At 39.7% G+C, this 14,691-nt stretch overlaps 1 protein-coding gene across 2 annotated transcripts; it reads right to left on the bottom strand.

Moving 5' to 3' along the window:
- Positions 1–339: 339 nt before the first annotated feature.
- Positions 340–14,691, bottom strand: SAMM50 (SAMM50 sorting and assembly machinery component). 2 transcript variants are annotated; one of them, XM_056515329.1, is made up of 15 exons: positions 14,551–14,691; positions 12,882–12,992; positions 11,694–11,795; positions 11,132–11,219; positions 10,457–10,563; positions 8,412–8,542; positions 8,117–8,204; positions 7,505–7,633; positions 6,870–6,941; positions 5,749–5,835; positions 4,367–4,437; positions 3,884–3,951; positions 2,926–3,072; positions 1,673–1,814; positions 340–920 (listed from the first exon to the last, which is right to left on the bottom strand). In XM_056515329.1, exons 1-15 carry the CDS (start codon positions 14,569–14,571, stop codon positions 875–877), a joined length of 1,410 nt encoding a protein of 469 aa, XP_056371304.1. In that variant the 5' UTR covers positions 14,572–14,691; the 3' UTR covers positions 340–874. The 2 variants fall into 2 exon arrangements, with proteins under 2 accessions (XP_056371304.1, XP_056371300.1); XM_056515325.1 differs by lacking the exon at positions 14,551–14,691 and having other exon boundaries at positions 12,882–13,031.

Below are 14,691 nucleotides of genomic sequence, written 5' to 3'. Positions count from 1 at the left end.
GGGAAAGTGCACTTCAACTTCAGATTATCTCAGCATGACCACACAGGGTTGATACATATAAAAATAATCACTATGCAATTACCTCCAAAGATGTTATGACCAAAGTGGTGAATAAGTCCATCCTTATAAACTGGAATATGCCCCAAGGTATAAAGACAGAGGTGACTTGGAGGTGGAATTAGCAACAAGTCAGGAGAATGACACAAAGAGAAACTAAGTAGTTCCACACATTTGTATGTCTGGAGTCACTTTTTGCAACTGCTACAAAAAGCTGCTTTTGCAAGACATAAATCAACACCTTTGCTGAGAGCATTAAAACACTCAAAGTTCCGAGCCCAGAAAGTTTCAAAATTATAATTTTAGTATTTACTATGCTAGACAGATGGCTTGAATTTTTACAGAATGCAATTCAGATTGTAGGAGGCATTTAAACAGAAGTGATTTACAATACTGAAATATATTCAAATCAGAACATTTTAAATTATTTAGAACCATTAAAATGGTATCATTTTTGACTCATAAAAGCTTTTTTGAGGACTTGTGGTTGGAAGAGGGAAAGCTGTGCAGACCAATAAAACTCAAATTCTATGAACCATACCCAAGAGCCAATATCTGACACAACTCTTGGAAGTAAAAACCAACAACTAAAATGTGTAAGATAGACTCCTACAAACACTCTCCCATCTTTGATAAGAATCAGAGGTACAATGAACCTTTAGAGCATAATTATTTAATATGGTTTCTTGTGGAGTCCAAAAGGTAAATCACTCAGCTGTGTATCTGCATTTCAAGGAAAAAAAGACCATTTTGAAGTATGTTATAGTCTTGATTTCATCTCCATCACAATTTCATTTAGTGATGTAAAATATTTCTGTTATAGAAATCTTATTCCTGCTCCAAACTGAACACCATCGCATATCCTGAGAAGAAATAAAAAATAAACAGTGTAAGTGAAATATAAGGTACTGATGAAATGAAGATCAATTATCCCTATCCCCCAAAGTCCCAAGGTTTTAGCTGACAAAGGCTTTTTAAAACAAATGCTTTGACAATCTGTCAAAATGTATGGAGCATTTACACTTCCAAATAAAGCCCATAATTTTGAAATTGCTATTGTACATTCACATCGCCCATAGAAACATAATCCTGCTCCTGTATGAAAGACTGAATACCTCACACAGTACTCACAGACAAGAACAGGCCTCCTGAAGCCTTTTTATTGCCTCTTATAATATTTGCTTGATGCAGGTAATTGTTGCTAACAAATGAATTTGTTCTTCTTTTCTCTTTTATCTATAAACTTGTTTTCATTTTTCAAGCAAAGACATTAAACTAAGTATTTATCAAAGACATAAATGAGGTATTTACCCAATCATTAGAAGGCTTAAGAAAACCCCACAAGCTGTTTGAGTGATCACTTCCCCACAAGAAATGAAGCTGCTGCACAGCTATCTGCACATTTCAAAAGCTGCTCTCAAGATAAATGAACTCTGGCACTTGGGAAGCGAGGTCTTAACCCAACTGTGAAACCAAGGTGAATAAAGTGGGCTGGGAAAGCAGCCCCGAGATGGCTCTGCTGGTATAGACTAAACAGAAGCACAAGGCAGAACTCTCTCTGAGGAAGCAGGCAGGAGTGCAGGAGCCCCTGAAGCAGCTGGTGCAGCAAACCAACCTGTCTCCAGCCTGTACTCCCATGGGGAAGCAGTAGTTGAGCTCCAGCCGGGCGATGTTCCCCAGGCGCAGCACTATCCCCGCGCCGTAGGACCAGCGGATGCACTCTGCCAGCCTCTGCAGGTGTGCCCTGGGACCCTCACCTGCAGCCAAACACCAGGCATGAGAGCAAAGCAAGACAGCAGAGCTAGAATTAAAATGCTTTTTAATTAAAATGATTTTAGTTGGATTGCTGGCTGGTCTCTATGTCCCACTACAGGGCACTAGCAAGGAGGAGGAAATGAGTACTAAAGACTTCAATGTTTTTACTGCTCTCTTCCAGTACCTGGAAGAAGCCCACAGGAAAGATGGAGAGAGACTACTGACAAGGGCCTGGAGTGACAGGACAAGGGGCAATGGCTTCACACTGACAGAGCAGGTTTAGATTGGATATTGGGAAGGAATTGTTCCCTGTGAGGGTGCTGAGGCCCTGGCACAGGTTTCCCAGAGCAGCTGTGGCTGCCCCATCCCTGGCAGTGTTCCAGGCCAGGCTGGATGGGGCTCTGAGCAACCTGGGATAGTGGAAGGTGTCCCTGCCCATGGCAGGAGGGAGAACAAGGTGAACTTTAAGGTCTCTTTCAATCCAAACCATTCTGGGATCTATGCTATGATTTAGTGGGTCTCTACTATTTCCAAGTTGATTGAAGTATCTCCCTCCCATATGGATGTCACCCTTCTCATCAAGTGAGGCATATACCAAATATCACTATATTCTAAAACTGACTGAAATCATACTGAAAAATCATACATTAATACACTGAAATATACCCTGAATAGAGTTAGGGATGGGAGGAAAAAGAGTCCCATCAGCTACCACACCTTCATCTAATGCCACCACTTTTTCTTTAGTTCATCCCAGTAAACACCAGAATCCCACTAAAACATCATCTTTCATTCTCCCTTCAAATGGTGTAAGATAGCAAGTTGGTTACACACTGGTCTGCAAACATCACCTGTTCACAGACACTACCACTACCCTCCTGGCTCTCTTTCCTACAAGTTGTGCTGGAAATTATGGAGAGAGCTAAATAAACTACTGGCAATCTGTCAAATATATAAGTTAAAAGCAGCATGTTTTTGACAGGCACCAAAATATACGCAGTAAACAAAGTGCTTCTGAGTGAACAGACACACAACAAATCTCCTTTTTACTTTTATACAAGAGAAGAAGGATTTTTTTTTTTTTTTTTTTTTTTTTGTTCTGTTGAGTCTTACCATAGTTGAGATTGCAGAGATTTCCAGCATTAAGGAAGAAATGTGTTCGGAAAAGATCTCCAAACCCTCCTTGGCCAGGCCGGAAAGGGAGAGGGGTGTAGAGATGCAACCCTCCAGCCCAGAAGGCTTCTCCTCCCAAATAATCACCTGTTTGTGCAAAATGTTGGAGTAAAGGCATTTACTGTGGAACATATGAGAAGAATCACTTGTTAAAGGTAGAAAAACATCCACAAGTTGTTTTACATTCCATAATTCTACCCTTTACAACTCCTCCCACTTGCTTCCAATTTTATCCAAACTCACCACTATTAGATTGAAAAATTAGCACTTCCACATTTTTTTAAACTTTCCAAGGGAAGTTTATTTTTCTTCCTTCCCTCACCAGAACAGCCTGAGGTTCATGGCAGTTCATCAGAATTACCTCCTGATCACCTCTGCAATACTTTCCTTGGTTTTAAAAACAGGCAATTGATACAACTGAACAATTAACTTCAAAATAGACTGGAAATTGAATCCACTGATAACAGCAGAGTAAGGAATAGAAGTGAGGAAGTTCCTTGCTCTCCAAACAGCTCTGTTGAGCAGATTATCTTTCCTCTAAGATACCTGAACATAGGCTGTGTCAAACAAACTGTTGCTATAACCATGTTTTGGGAACTTTTCCAGCTTGAAGATTACTTACTAATTAAAATGACACACTGGAAGTGTGCAAGTCTGAACACATACATGATTTACAAAATTAGTAATTAATCACAGCTTAACTAACAACTACCTGGCTTTATCCCACTGTGAACTAATCAGTAACAACAGATCAAAGCCATAACATTTCTCAAAGTACAGAATGAGTGTAATTTTTTTCAGGTTATACGAAGTTTAAGGACTCCCTGTGACACACTAATAAATATTAGTGACACACTAATATTTACTGTCAGAGGAGGGGGATATAAAAATGTCAGACCTTCACTCTGGGGTCCAATGCTGTACATGCTGAATCCACGCACACTTGTTGGTCCACCCAGGTAAAACCTAGTGAATACAGATAAACTTAATTTAATGCTTCTCTTACAGGTAATTTTGTAACAGGCTTAGGAATGTGATCTTAGGAATGTGAACACCAGCATTAGGAGGCAAAATTGGCTACAGAGTGAACAGATTCACAATCTAGCTCTGTGTCTGAATAAACCTCTGCCTGATAAAGAATTTTGCAGGTGGTAAAATCATTTTGCCACCATAAATATGGGCAGGCAGAGCTACTACACAGCAAGTCACAAATTTTTACCAGTCCAGTATGAAAATTGCTTGAGTATGAACATGCATTAATAGCTAACTACAAACACTTTATTCTCCTCAGAACTACTACTGTTTTTCTCTTGTGCAGAGCTTTCTATATACAATACTTCTGTTGACTGGAAAAAAACCCCCAGACATTTAAAAAACTTGCCTGTCAGCTATACTGGATGGTTTGTCTCCAATAGGTACAAGCATTCCACCCCAGAGTGATGCTGAAACAACCTTTGGAAAGAAAAACAGGTTGTGTATTAGTACTTATCCCTCAGGCAGAGGTCCCATCAGCCTCCCAGAGTTACAACTGCTCAAAGCCTGTGGATATCACACCCTGTATGTCAGATTTGCCACAGGATCTTCAGGAAATTCTTGATGGCTGCTGCCCTCTTTCTTTTATGCAGTGCTGTGCCTTGCAAACATCAATATAGCACATTTGAACCAAATGCTACTTCCACAACAGCTTAGGGGAGAAACCTCATCCAGCACCTCTTGTCTGGAGAATTTTCATGTCTTGAATTAAGACAACACTGCTGCCATCAATTATTCCTGGCTATTTGAAACCCACAGGAGACTGAGTCCAACAAGCAGCAGCCAAAAATGTACAGTTATGACCTGTCTGTAAATTAACCCGATAATTACACGAAACCACCTTCTGCAACTAACCATACTGACTTCAAATAAACATACAGAGTTACTCTTTATCTATAAAAAGTAATTCTTGCAACTCAAATCACCATACCAAATAGATTTATTCACTTGCCTGCTGCCTGTGTAGAAGTACTACTGATAGATAGTGAGATCTATTGTTAATACCTCTGGGATACAAATTATTGTAACCCCTGACTTCTAAATCTTTATGATGCAAGTTGCTGTTTATTTCCCCACTCAGCTCTGAGAAGAATATTGCACTATCTCCATGTGATAAAAAATTTCTTTCTAAATGCAGTTATAAATATTCCTGGGATATGTTGAAATTCTTATTTCAGTTTTTCAGTATTTCAAGTCAAAACCCTATTTCCACCTGATACTAAATCAATGCTGTTGAAATCAGTCTTCCCATTTTTCCCAATAATCTTACACATAAGAAACAATTACATGCTATGATACCAAGATGAATAGTTATATATTCATTATTTAAATTAAAAAGAAAATTAAACCAAGATTATACAGAATATTCATTAAGGTTTCAAAACTTTTAAGTTTTTCAAAAACGTTCAAAGTTTTTGAAAAAACCATCCTAAGGAAGACCAAAAAGAATAGACATGACCAACATCACTTCTGGAAGGAAAATCATTGTTATGTTAACTGTGAAACAAGTTCTCTCCAAAATTCCCACTTTTCAAGTGACTGTGTACAGCAGGAACATAAAGTTAAAAATAAAGGTAGGTCCATTTTCCAGAAAACAAAATCAAGTTATCTACTCCACCCATTTTTCACAATGTTTTCCCTAATCCATAGCGAAAAATAATCATAAGACATAGGTTTAATAGCCCCAGAAAAACCTCAGGTCAATTACTAAAATATATTTTAAAAAATTACCGAATCCCAAATCAGTTGCTTATTCAACTGAAGTTCAAAATCCTCTTTCAGGAAGCTCACATCTCCACCTGTATAGCCAGCCAACTCCTGCAAAGACATAAATTTAAGGAAGTTGCAACAGATATGACATGTTTCTTTCCTCTAAAAGTTCAGCATATCTGCATCAACACAGGCAGTGTTTTTCTTTACAAGAAATACAGAAACACCAGCATGGGGAGGCAGCTGAATTTTGGCATGAGGCATGCATGAACCTCAGTATTATGAGCTGCATTTTTTAATTTTCCTAATATTAAACCAAACTATTGCTTTCCAAGCCATTTTGTAAATTAAGGCAAGACAGAATGGAGCTGGAAAATTCAGAATCTAAAATCAAGACTGTATTTCCCTATATCTGAGAAGATTTCATGTGGTGAAGAAGGACATGACATAATTTGTTATTTTCAGCTCTCGTGAAGGGACTGAACTAACTCAGACTTAGAGGCAGAATCTAACAAATGACACAGTACCTGAATCCTGGATTACAACCACTTTTCTCACAACAGTTCACTGCTGCTTACTTTCAGTTGCAGTAGCATTTCAAATTTGCCTCTAAAGCACTGGAGAAATAACTGCTTCTGAAATACTACCCATGCAGCAGAAAAGCCAGCTTTTAGAAAGGTGCTGTGCCAAAATCATACATGCATATGCCTTGGAGAGTTATTTTTACCCAGTCTTTCATTTTTAACTCTGACTTAAAAATTCTGTAAGGAGCAACAGGACTACAGCCTGGCAATCTATGCAGGACAGTGTTAAAAAAGAAGGGCTAATTAATACCCACTGAAAGTATAGTACAAATACTGTCAGGGATAGTGTCTCTCAGCTAATAAATAATTTAATGCTGATGGAGAGGCTGTGCTCTCTAACTAATGGCATACAAATGAAAATTTTCCACCATAAAAAAGTTTCATGATTTTAAAAGGCACACTGGTAAACAAAAAATGTAATTGCCAGTCCACATTGTCTCCTAGTCAATTTTAGATTAATTTCTAACTTCAGACATTTTTAACATGAATATCAATTAGACAAGACTTATTTGAACACAGAGATAAACCCCAATAACAGCACAAGTGATTTAAAGTTACCTGATTGATTTTCAGCAAAGCACCTCGTTTTGGCAAGATTGTGGAGTTCCGGGAATCAATTACCATGGCATGCTGAGAAGAATAAAAAAATTTGGGTTAGGTTCTTGTATCTGTTGAATGCTTCAGAGAGTCAACATTATTTTCCTTCCAGAACTGTGCAAACAGTGGAAGACAATCACAGCTCCACCTGAGATTAGTGGAGCAGCATGGATTTGGGAACAAGATCCCTACAGACTGGCTTTGTTTGACATTTACAGGCCACATGAAATTCATACATTTGTATCTTCTGCCCATGGCATGTACCAGAACCAGAGCAGCATCCTAACTGCAACCCACCAACCTCCTACAGTTTGTAAGCTGCAAGTGACCAGAAACTGGCATAGGGGAGAATGTATACAAAAGGCTTAGGATAAGGAAATTTACTCTGCCTGTCTGCTACAAAACAAAGCAATTCTGCAAAAAGACAGGTGAGACAGAGGGAGAACAAGCCAAAGCCTGACTGACAGTCTACTGTGATTCCATGTTCTCCCTTTGGGCCTCCTGGATTACACAAAAAAGCTCCTTTGGTATCACTCCAAAGTATGAGATGACTCAAAGTCCTGTGTTTTTAAAATATTATCATGAAAAAGCCTTACAGAGAGAGAAGACTTTAGAGAGTGTCCACTTTCCTCTCGAACAGAAAAGGATGCTGTTCTAGCAAGGCAGCCAAGCTCTCTCCACACACCTTCCCACTTCAGTGTGTGACTGGTCTTCCAGATGGGAAACTACAATAAAGAATTGAGAAAGTCATGAAAACAATTGTTACAAAACTAAAATAAGTATTTTTTATATTTGAGTCTATGGCTTTCTTCCTAAACTTCTTGAAACAGAGAGAAACCCTTTTCCATTTCAGAGTTATGTTAATTCTGCTCCAGCCAAGAGAGTTAGATGCACACTAATTAATCCATCACAAGTGAAAAATATCTTGAATTGGGCTGACACAGTAAGCTAGGCAGCCAACTGCCTCTCTGAAATGATAATTTTTTACAAATTGAAGAAAAACATATTAGCATTTTTATATAGCCAAAAGTGACAAAAAAATCTAAGATGCAAGACCTCTGTCATTTTCAAATCACTGACCTCTTTCAAATAAAGAGAAGTCAGCCCTGTGAATGAGTGATTCAATCATTCAAAAAGTAAACCAAATATTTCCAAGAGCTCAACTGAAATGTAAATGAAGCATGTGTCAACACTCGTGCTACACTCACATTAAATTCTGCTGATACTCCTCTGTCTGTTTCTCGAAGAGAGCTCCAAGGGAACTGTCCAGTTACTTTGTATATATTAACTGAAAAACTGAAACACAACATTACTGACAGGTTTGAAAGGAAATTATTTATGGTACAGCTCTGAATAACCACAAAAATTTAAGAAACCAGGTCTGTTACATCATTACCAGACTCTCAGGAAAGAATAAATTCAATTCTTACTCAATGAAAGATCTTATTAATTATTTTACATTCCTTCACTAAAAAAAGAAGTAGAGAAAAACACATCCCCTACTTTTTTTCAAAGTTTCCAGGCCGTGGTTTGAAGAAGGACAAGCCATATGAAGTTTCCTTTGTTCCATAGGAGAACTGGAAGGTCACCTTTTCTGCACGTCCAAAGAGATTTGGGAACTTAAGCCCAAGCACCTACAGAAAATAAATTTTAAAAACTCCAAAACATTAGATAAACATACAAAAATCTCCCCACATCATAATATTTTATGTTGTTTGCTGTCTTGCATCTTAATCATATGCTAAAGACAAGGATATCATGAGAATTAGAAATTAAGATATTTAAAAATACTTGTAACTGAATGTGGTTTTTTTTCTCAGTTCTCTCTCTGCACTGGCAGCAAAAGCCAAGTTACAATCAAACATCCAACTTTTATTGCTCTTTAGTAGCTGCTGACTTAATCTGCACTCTCACTAAGCCATCAGTGCTGATGTTACTTCAAGCAAAATCTCCAAGCCTGTCTCAAAGCCCTGGAGAACAAATCTTTGGCACAACAACCAGCTGCTCCACAACTGCAGACTCTCCCACTGATCCTCAGGAAAAACTTCTGTCAGGGAGGGTTCATCAGGACCAAAATAAGGGAAAATTACCACTGAGGAGCCACTTCTCTGGAGCTTTGCTTTGAGCAACAAGATCCTTTTGCAAGTGGACCTGATGGTGGCACAATATAATTCTACAATTCTCCAGAAACTACTGAAACACTTTTGCCTATTCTGACACAAATTCCTTGCATTCTTCAGGCAGAACTTGGCCCTCTGGCAGAAAAGATGGAGCAGGTTTCCTCCCAAAAGAGACACTACCACTGTACTATTGCTATGTGTTCTACTGAAAAAAACTACTAAAAAACTCCCAAATCCTGTCTTTGTCTGACAGCTGTTGGAAGCAAAACAGTAACCTGAGCTGTGGAATGATGGTTATTATGCCATAAAGACAAAAGGATTTTAGTATGAAGTACTAGATGTATAAGCTTCAGCTGAATTTAAGGAATTAGAATAAATAAATCTATTCAACCCTTAAGGAAACATAATTGTGTTGGCAATATCAGTGTATAAAAGTCATGCTTTTACAGCATTCACAAGTTTTACTTCTCTGTGATAAATTAAAATCAAATAAAGGAGGAAGCTGAGCACAAAAAGAGAAACCCAAGCAGCTTTCAGTCAGTTCTGATCAGCACTGGAAGCAACAGACCTGTTGGTTTCCTTCAGGCCACAGCACCCTGGACCTGGCTCCTGGCAGTGGAGCTGCACAAGCAGCTCTGAATTCACCCAGTTCCAGCTTTCCTTGCACAAGTAAAACACCATCACCTGAGTCATGTGGGATCTTATCCAGGTTAAAAATACCCCTAAGAGGAAAAGGATGAGTCCCTTGATCTGGCTTATCCACCAGCCCCAGGCACAGCTGCCCTGTCAAGTGAGAAGGCAAAAAGGGTGCAGGATGAGCACCTGAAAGCACAATCTGCTCACAGCAGCACCTCTGGTAAAAGCACATTCACAGAGCAGCAGTGCAGCTGGTACTTCCTGTGGCAACTGGTAAATATTGCTCATACAAGATTTTAATCTGATGCATCCTTTATTGAATCACATGAAAACAAGTTCCAAAGCTTGCAGAATTCATGAAAACCTTGCATTCTACAGCCCAGAACAACTGACATTGGGAAAAGGCAGCCAGAGAGAAAAGAGAAAAAAATAAGAATTTCTAAGTCAAATATAAAGCATTTTGACTGAGAAGAAAAGTACTTCAAGTATATCTCATAGAAACAAAATGCCAAATTCCTTACTAATCTCTCCAGCAGATGAAACAACTTAAATAGTAGCAAGAGATAATTCAGTAAGTTCCAAGAATTAAAAAACTAACATGCTGAACTGGAAGCTACAGCACTGTCCCCCTGCTCAAAACAGGTTTTTGCTAACTGAAAGCCTGACACAAAGGCCTGACAAAGCCTTAGTAAGGTTGGATCAAGACTGGTCCACTAAATTCCTTGCTAGGCTTGAAACTGAAAGTAACAGGAATATCAAAAGGCATCACTAATAATTTGAAATAATTCATACCATGCTGCCTTCATTGTTGCCAACCATGGTGTTATAGCTCCCAGTTAGCCTTCTCAATTCTGTTACCTCAAAGGTCACATCTAAACCATTTGGAAGGGCATCATCTCCTAAAAAAACACATGAAGTGCACGTTATCACTGAAGAGTTATTTGAAAAACTGCAGACAGAAAGTTACTTGAATTACTTGAAAACTGAGTTAAGGCATAATAAAAGTCCATGTTACAAAGTGAAATGATTTGAGAAAATGATGTTTGGATGTGAGTGCAGAATTTGACCCAGTCATAGGATGACTGGCTTTAAGCATTTCATATCAATGTGATGTGCAATACAAGTACAGGATACATTTTCAAGCTTTTTCTCACATGTTCCTTGAAACTGTGGATTAAGGAAAACTTACTGCCATTATTTTAAAATAAAATTCACTCATGGACAAGTATCATTTAAATACACATACACATATATGCAAACACATGCAAGTAGATTTCCTTCATAGGGATAAATGATGTAAATCCACTTGTATCCACAGCACACCCTTGTGTTCATCTAAAATATATACAAAGGTATTTAAGACTAAGTTACACACACAAAAAATGTCCAGCCAATCACACAGGGAAATATATATTACAGGTATGAATATATGAGAAAAAAGGTGAAGATTAATGAGGTAATACACACCTTGGCAGGTATCAATCAGAACATCCACTTGTCTGAAGATTCCCAGACGAAGCAGCTTCTCACGAGCTTCATGGGATTTTCTCATCACCTACAGCAGGAGAAAAGCAGCTCAGTCATAGAATCAGAGGATATTTGGGCTGGCAGAGGCTTTCAAGATAATCTAGTCCCTTTGAGTCTTTCAGGTTAACAAAAAATAATGAGGATAAATTAGTTAAAATGCAGCTAAGTTGTAAAATATTCCGAGACTTTGTATATATAAAGACACACATGTGCACTTTCAAAACAGAGCACAACCATTTAAACACTTGCATCTGCAGAAATAATTTAAACTCAGAGCATCTGGCTCAGTATCTTCATACCTTTCATTAGTTTGCTTCCCCATTACTTCAATAGTTAAAACAATTATTCAAATAGGTTCCAGTAGTTACAACTAATTAAGAAGGCCTCTGCTCTTGACAAAGTTGCCCCATGTCTGAAGGGAGCAGCCCAAAGCAGGAAAAAGAGAGAAAAATATTTCAATTAATTTTTAAACAGCAAGTCTGTAATTCACTGCAACACTTACATCAATGAGATTTCTTGCCTTGAAGACATCAGCGATTTCACACATGATGATGTCATTTTTGGTCCTTCCAAGTCCATCGAAGTGCACATGCTGAACCACCACCTAAACACAACAAATCCTTACACACAAGTACTGGATTTGCATCTAAAAACGAGGATCAAGGTCATCAATGCACAAAAATTATTGTGAGAAACCCTGATGATTCCTAGGGCTAATTCCTGCTAACCTACATTATCAGAAATCAGGGCTATGAAAGATCTGGGATGTTGTTCCCATAACACAAAAATGAGAGAAAAGACATCTCTAACACCAAAGCTAACACTGGTTGTAGAAGAAGAAACACTGACAGACTGACAGACAGCTGCTGAGGTTTTAGTTGTAAATGTATGGACAAAGAAACAACTGCAGAAATCACACAAGTACATAAGATAGAATTATGTAGTTAGTTGTAGTTGTTTGCTACTTCTTTTATCAGCTGTACATAAGCAAGGAGTTAAAAGAAGAAAATCAAACAAGTGCACAAGCCACAAATATTTAAACTCTGTTAAAATCATCATTACCACAAAATCAGTGCAGTTTCAAATGCAGCTGAAAATCACTCCCATTATGAGGTTTTATATTTTCATCTTGATACATAATCACCTGGGACAATTTTATTGTAAAAACCACAGCACCTTCCACACTACCCAGTACAAATGGACTACATTCCCTTATTTTTTCCAACCTTTTCAGTGAACTATAATTTAAAGGGTAAACATAAAAAAAATCTGCTTCAAATAGTTGTCAAGGATTGGAACAGGCTGTCCAGGGCAGTAACCACCCCTGGGGAGATTAAAAACCATGTGGATGTGCCACTTGGGATATGGTTTAGTGCTGGACTTGGCAGTGCTGGGTTAGCAGTTAAGACTGTGGGTTAACAGTTAAGATTCTGTGATCTCAAAGGTCTTTTCCAACCTAAACAATTCTATGATTCTGTATCAGAATTTGTAAGAGAGTCTATGCAGAGTATACTACCTCTATCAGAAATATCTGTATGACTCCATGTATTCATGTATAATAAAACAGCAGAATAACAGCAACCTACTATTACTGCAAATTGCTTTAAAAAAAAGCCAAGACATTTACTTCTCTACATAAAACAAAAACAAACAAACAAAAAAAAAATCATTATATTGGTCAGGCACTTACATCTTTGTTTTCAAGAATTTCCTGCTTGGCCTCAGGTTCAACTTCAACCAGTTCAGCTTCCTCTCCCAAAGCACCAAAGTCTGGCCCAGCCAATGGAAGAGGCTCCAAACTCTGAAAGCAGAAAAGAAAACTACATCTAATAGGGTACATGGATTTGTGATTTGTGCCTTTTGTAAATGAGAAAAGCCCGTGGTTCTCAACAGTGGGCTCATCACATCCTGAGGGAAAAAAGCAAATGAGAACTAAAATGAAAGGAATTACCAGAATACTTGACACCTACCAAGTTGCTGAAATTTTTAACAAAAGCTAAATAGCTTCCACATTGAATGATTTCTGGAAAATACACTGCACTCTTCCAAAAAGTAGCCTTAAGACAAGCTTCCTGTGCAAAAAGATTAATTCCCCCTTCTTAAGAAAATCTAAAAAACACCAGGCTGTCACTTCTCTAGTTTGGGTTTTAGGAGGCAGAAGAATTTGAATGTTGAACAATAAAACAAAAAAGGTGCTCTCAGAATGTTAGGTTGCTTTGCATGTATTTATTTGCCTTTATATTTCAGCATTTCTTTTGGAAGTAACCTTTCAAATATGGCTTGAGAACCTCAGGTTCTGACCATCAGAGCCATTAGTGAAACACAGGGTGGCTTTATCTATTATACCTGAAAGAGTCCTAAAATAAGAATGACCAGAATAGCTGCTCTCCTGAATAGCAAACTGCTGTTGCATATCAAAATCTAGTTAAAAGAGGACAGAAGCTTCTCCCACTGTCACAATTTTCAGGCAAGTGTGAAACACTCTGTATCCACACAACATTGTGTGGATTGTCTAGCAGTTCACAAAACAGAGAATACAAGCAAAACATCTTGAAACAGAAATTACATTAGTCACAGTATTTATATACTCCAGAGCCTTAACTGGAGGCAGCTCCCTGCAGCTGTTCTTCAGCCTTAAACTGAACACTTCGACTTCTGGGTTTCCTCTCTAAGCACTGCTAGATGGATTTGGAGATTTGAGCATCTATTCAGGATGATTTCAGGCATGTGAGGCCCCTCAGCCCTCTCCAAACAATACAACCCTGCAGCCCCCAGTTCTCACAGCAGTACTTCTCTTTGCACTGTGCTTTTCCAGCTGCTTGGGTTTGGGTTTTGTTTGGTTTGGGTCGTTTTTATTCTGTTTTCATTTCCCCAGCATCCTGGGGAGGTCAGCTCTAGGAAGACTTGAAGGAAACACAGATTTTCTATAGAAATGTTGGGCTCAGAAACTTTTCTCCCTTGTGAGGGTGGTGAGGCCCTGGCACAGGTTTCCCAGAGCAGCTGTGGCTGCCCCATCCCTGGCAGTGTCCCAGGCCAGGCTGGATGGGGCTGTGAGCACCCTGGGATAGTGGAAGTGTCCCTGCCCGCGCGACCACATGACGGCAAAGGTCGCTTCCAAGCCGTATCTACGATTCTATAAGAACACCCAGGAAGGAGCTGGGAAGGGAAGGCGCCTCCGAGCACCGCCACGGGCTCCGACCCCTCCTGCCCGCCCCGGGCAGCGCCAGGAGCGGCGGCTCGGTGCGCCTGAGGCGGGACACGGCCGTGCCCGGCCCGAAGGTCGCGGCGGGGAGCGCGGCTGCCGGGCTCCCACCCCCGGCGGGTCCCGCCCCCGCCGATCCCCAGCGCCCGGCGCTCACCCGGGCGTGCACGGTGCCCATGGCGGCGGCGGTGGCGGCGGCGCGGCGCGGCCTCGGCGGCTCCGGCGGGCTGGGGGCGCTCAGGGCCGCGGCGTGGGGGCGGCCATGACAGGCGGCCCCGCCCGGCGCCCATTGGCCGGC

Source organism: Oenanthe melanoleuca, chromosome 1A (assembly GCF_029582105.1).
Source record: "Oenanthe melanoleuca isolate GR-GAL-2019-014 chromosome 1A, OMel1.0, whole genome shotgun sequence".
In the NCBI taxonomy this organism is placed as follows: domain Eukaryota; kingdom Metazoa; phylum Chordata; class Aves; order Passeriformes; family Muscicapidae; genus Oenanthe; species Oenanthe melanoleuca.
This window is presented reverse-complemented; position numbering and strand designations above follow the sequence as displayed.

Bases quoted from the DNA above. Each gene is read 5' to 3' on its own strand.
- SAMM50 (XM_056515325.1), bottom strand. From the start codon at position 13,031: ATGTACCCTATTAGATGTAGTTTTCTTTTCTGCTTTCAGAGTTTGGAG. The intron at 11,220-11,693 runs GTAAGTGTTGCA...CTCCTGCTGTAG, and splicing joins AGGCAAGAAATCTCATTGAT to GTGATGAGAAAATCCCATGA. The intron at 1,815-2,925 runs GTAAGACTCAAC...GTTTGGCTGCAG, and splicing joins TCTCTGCAATCTCAACTATG to GTGAGGGTCCCAGGGCACAC.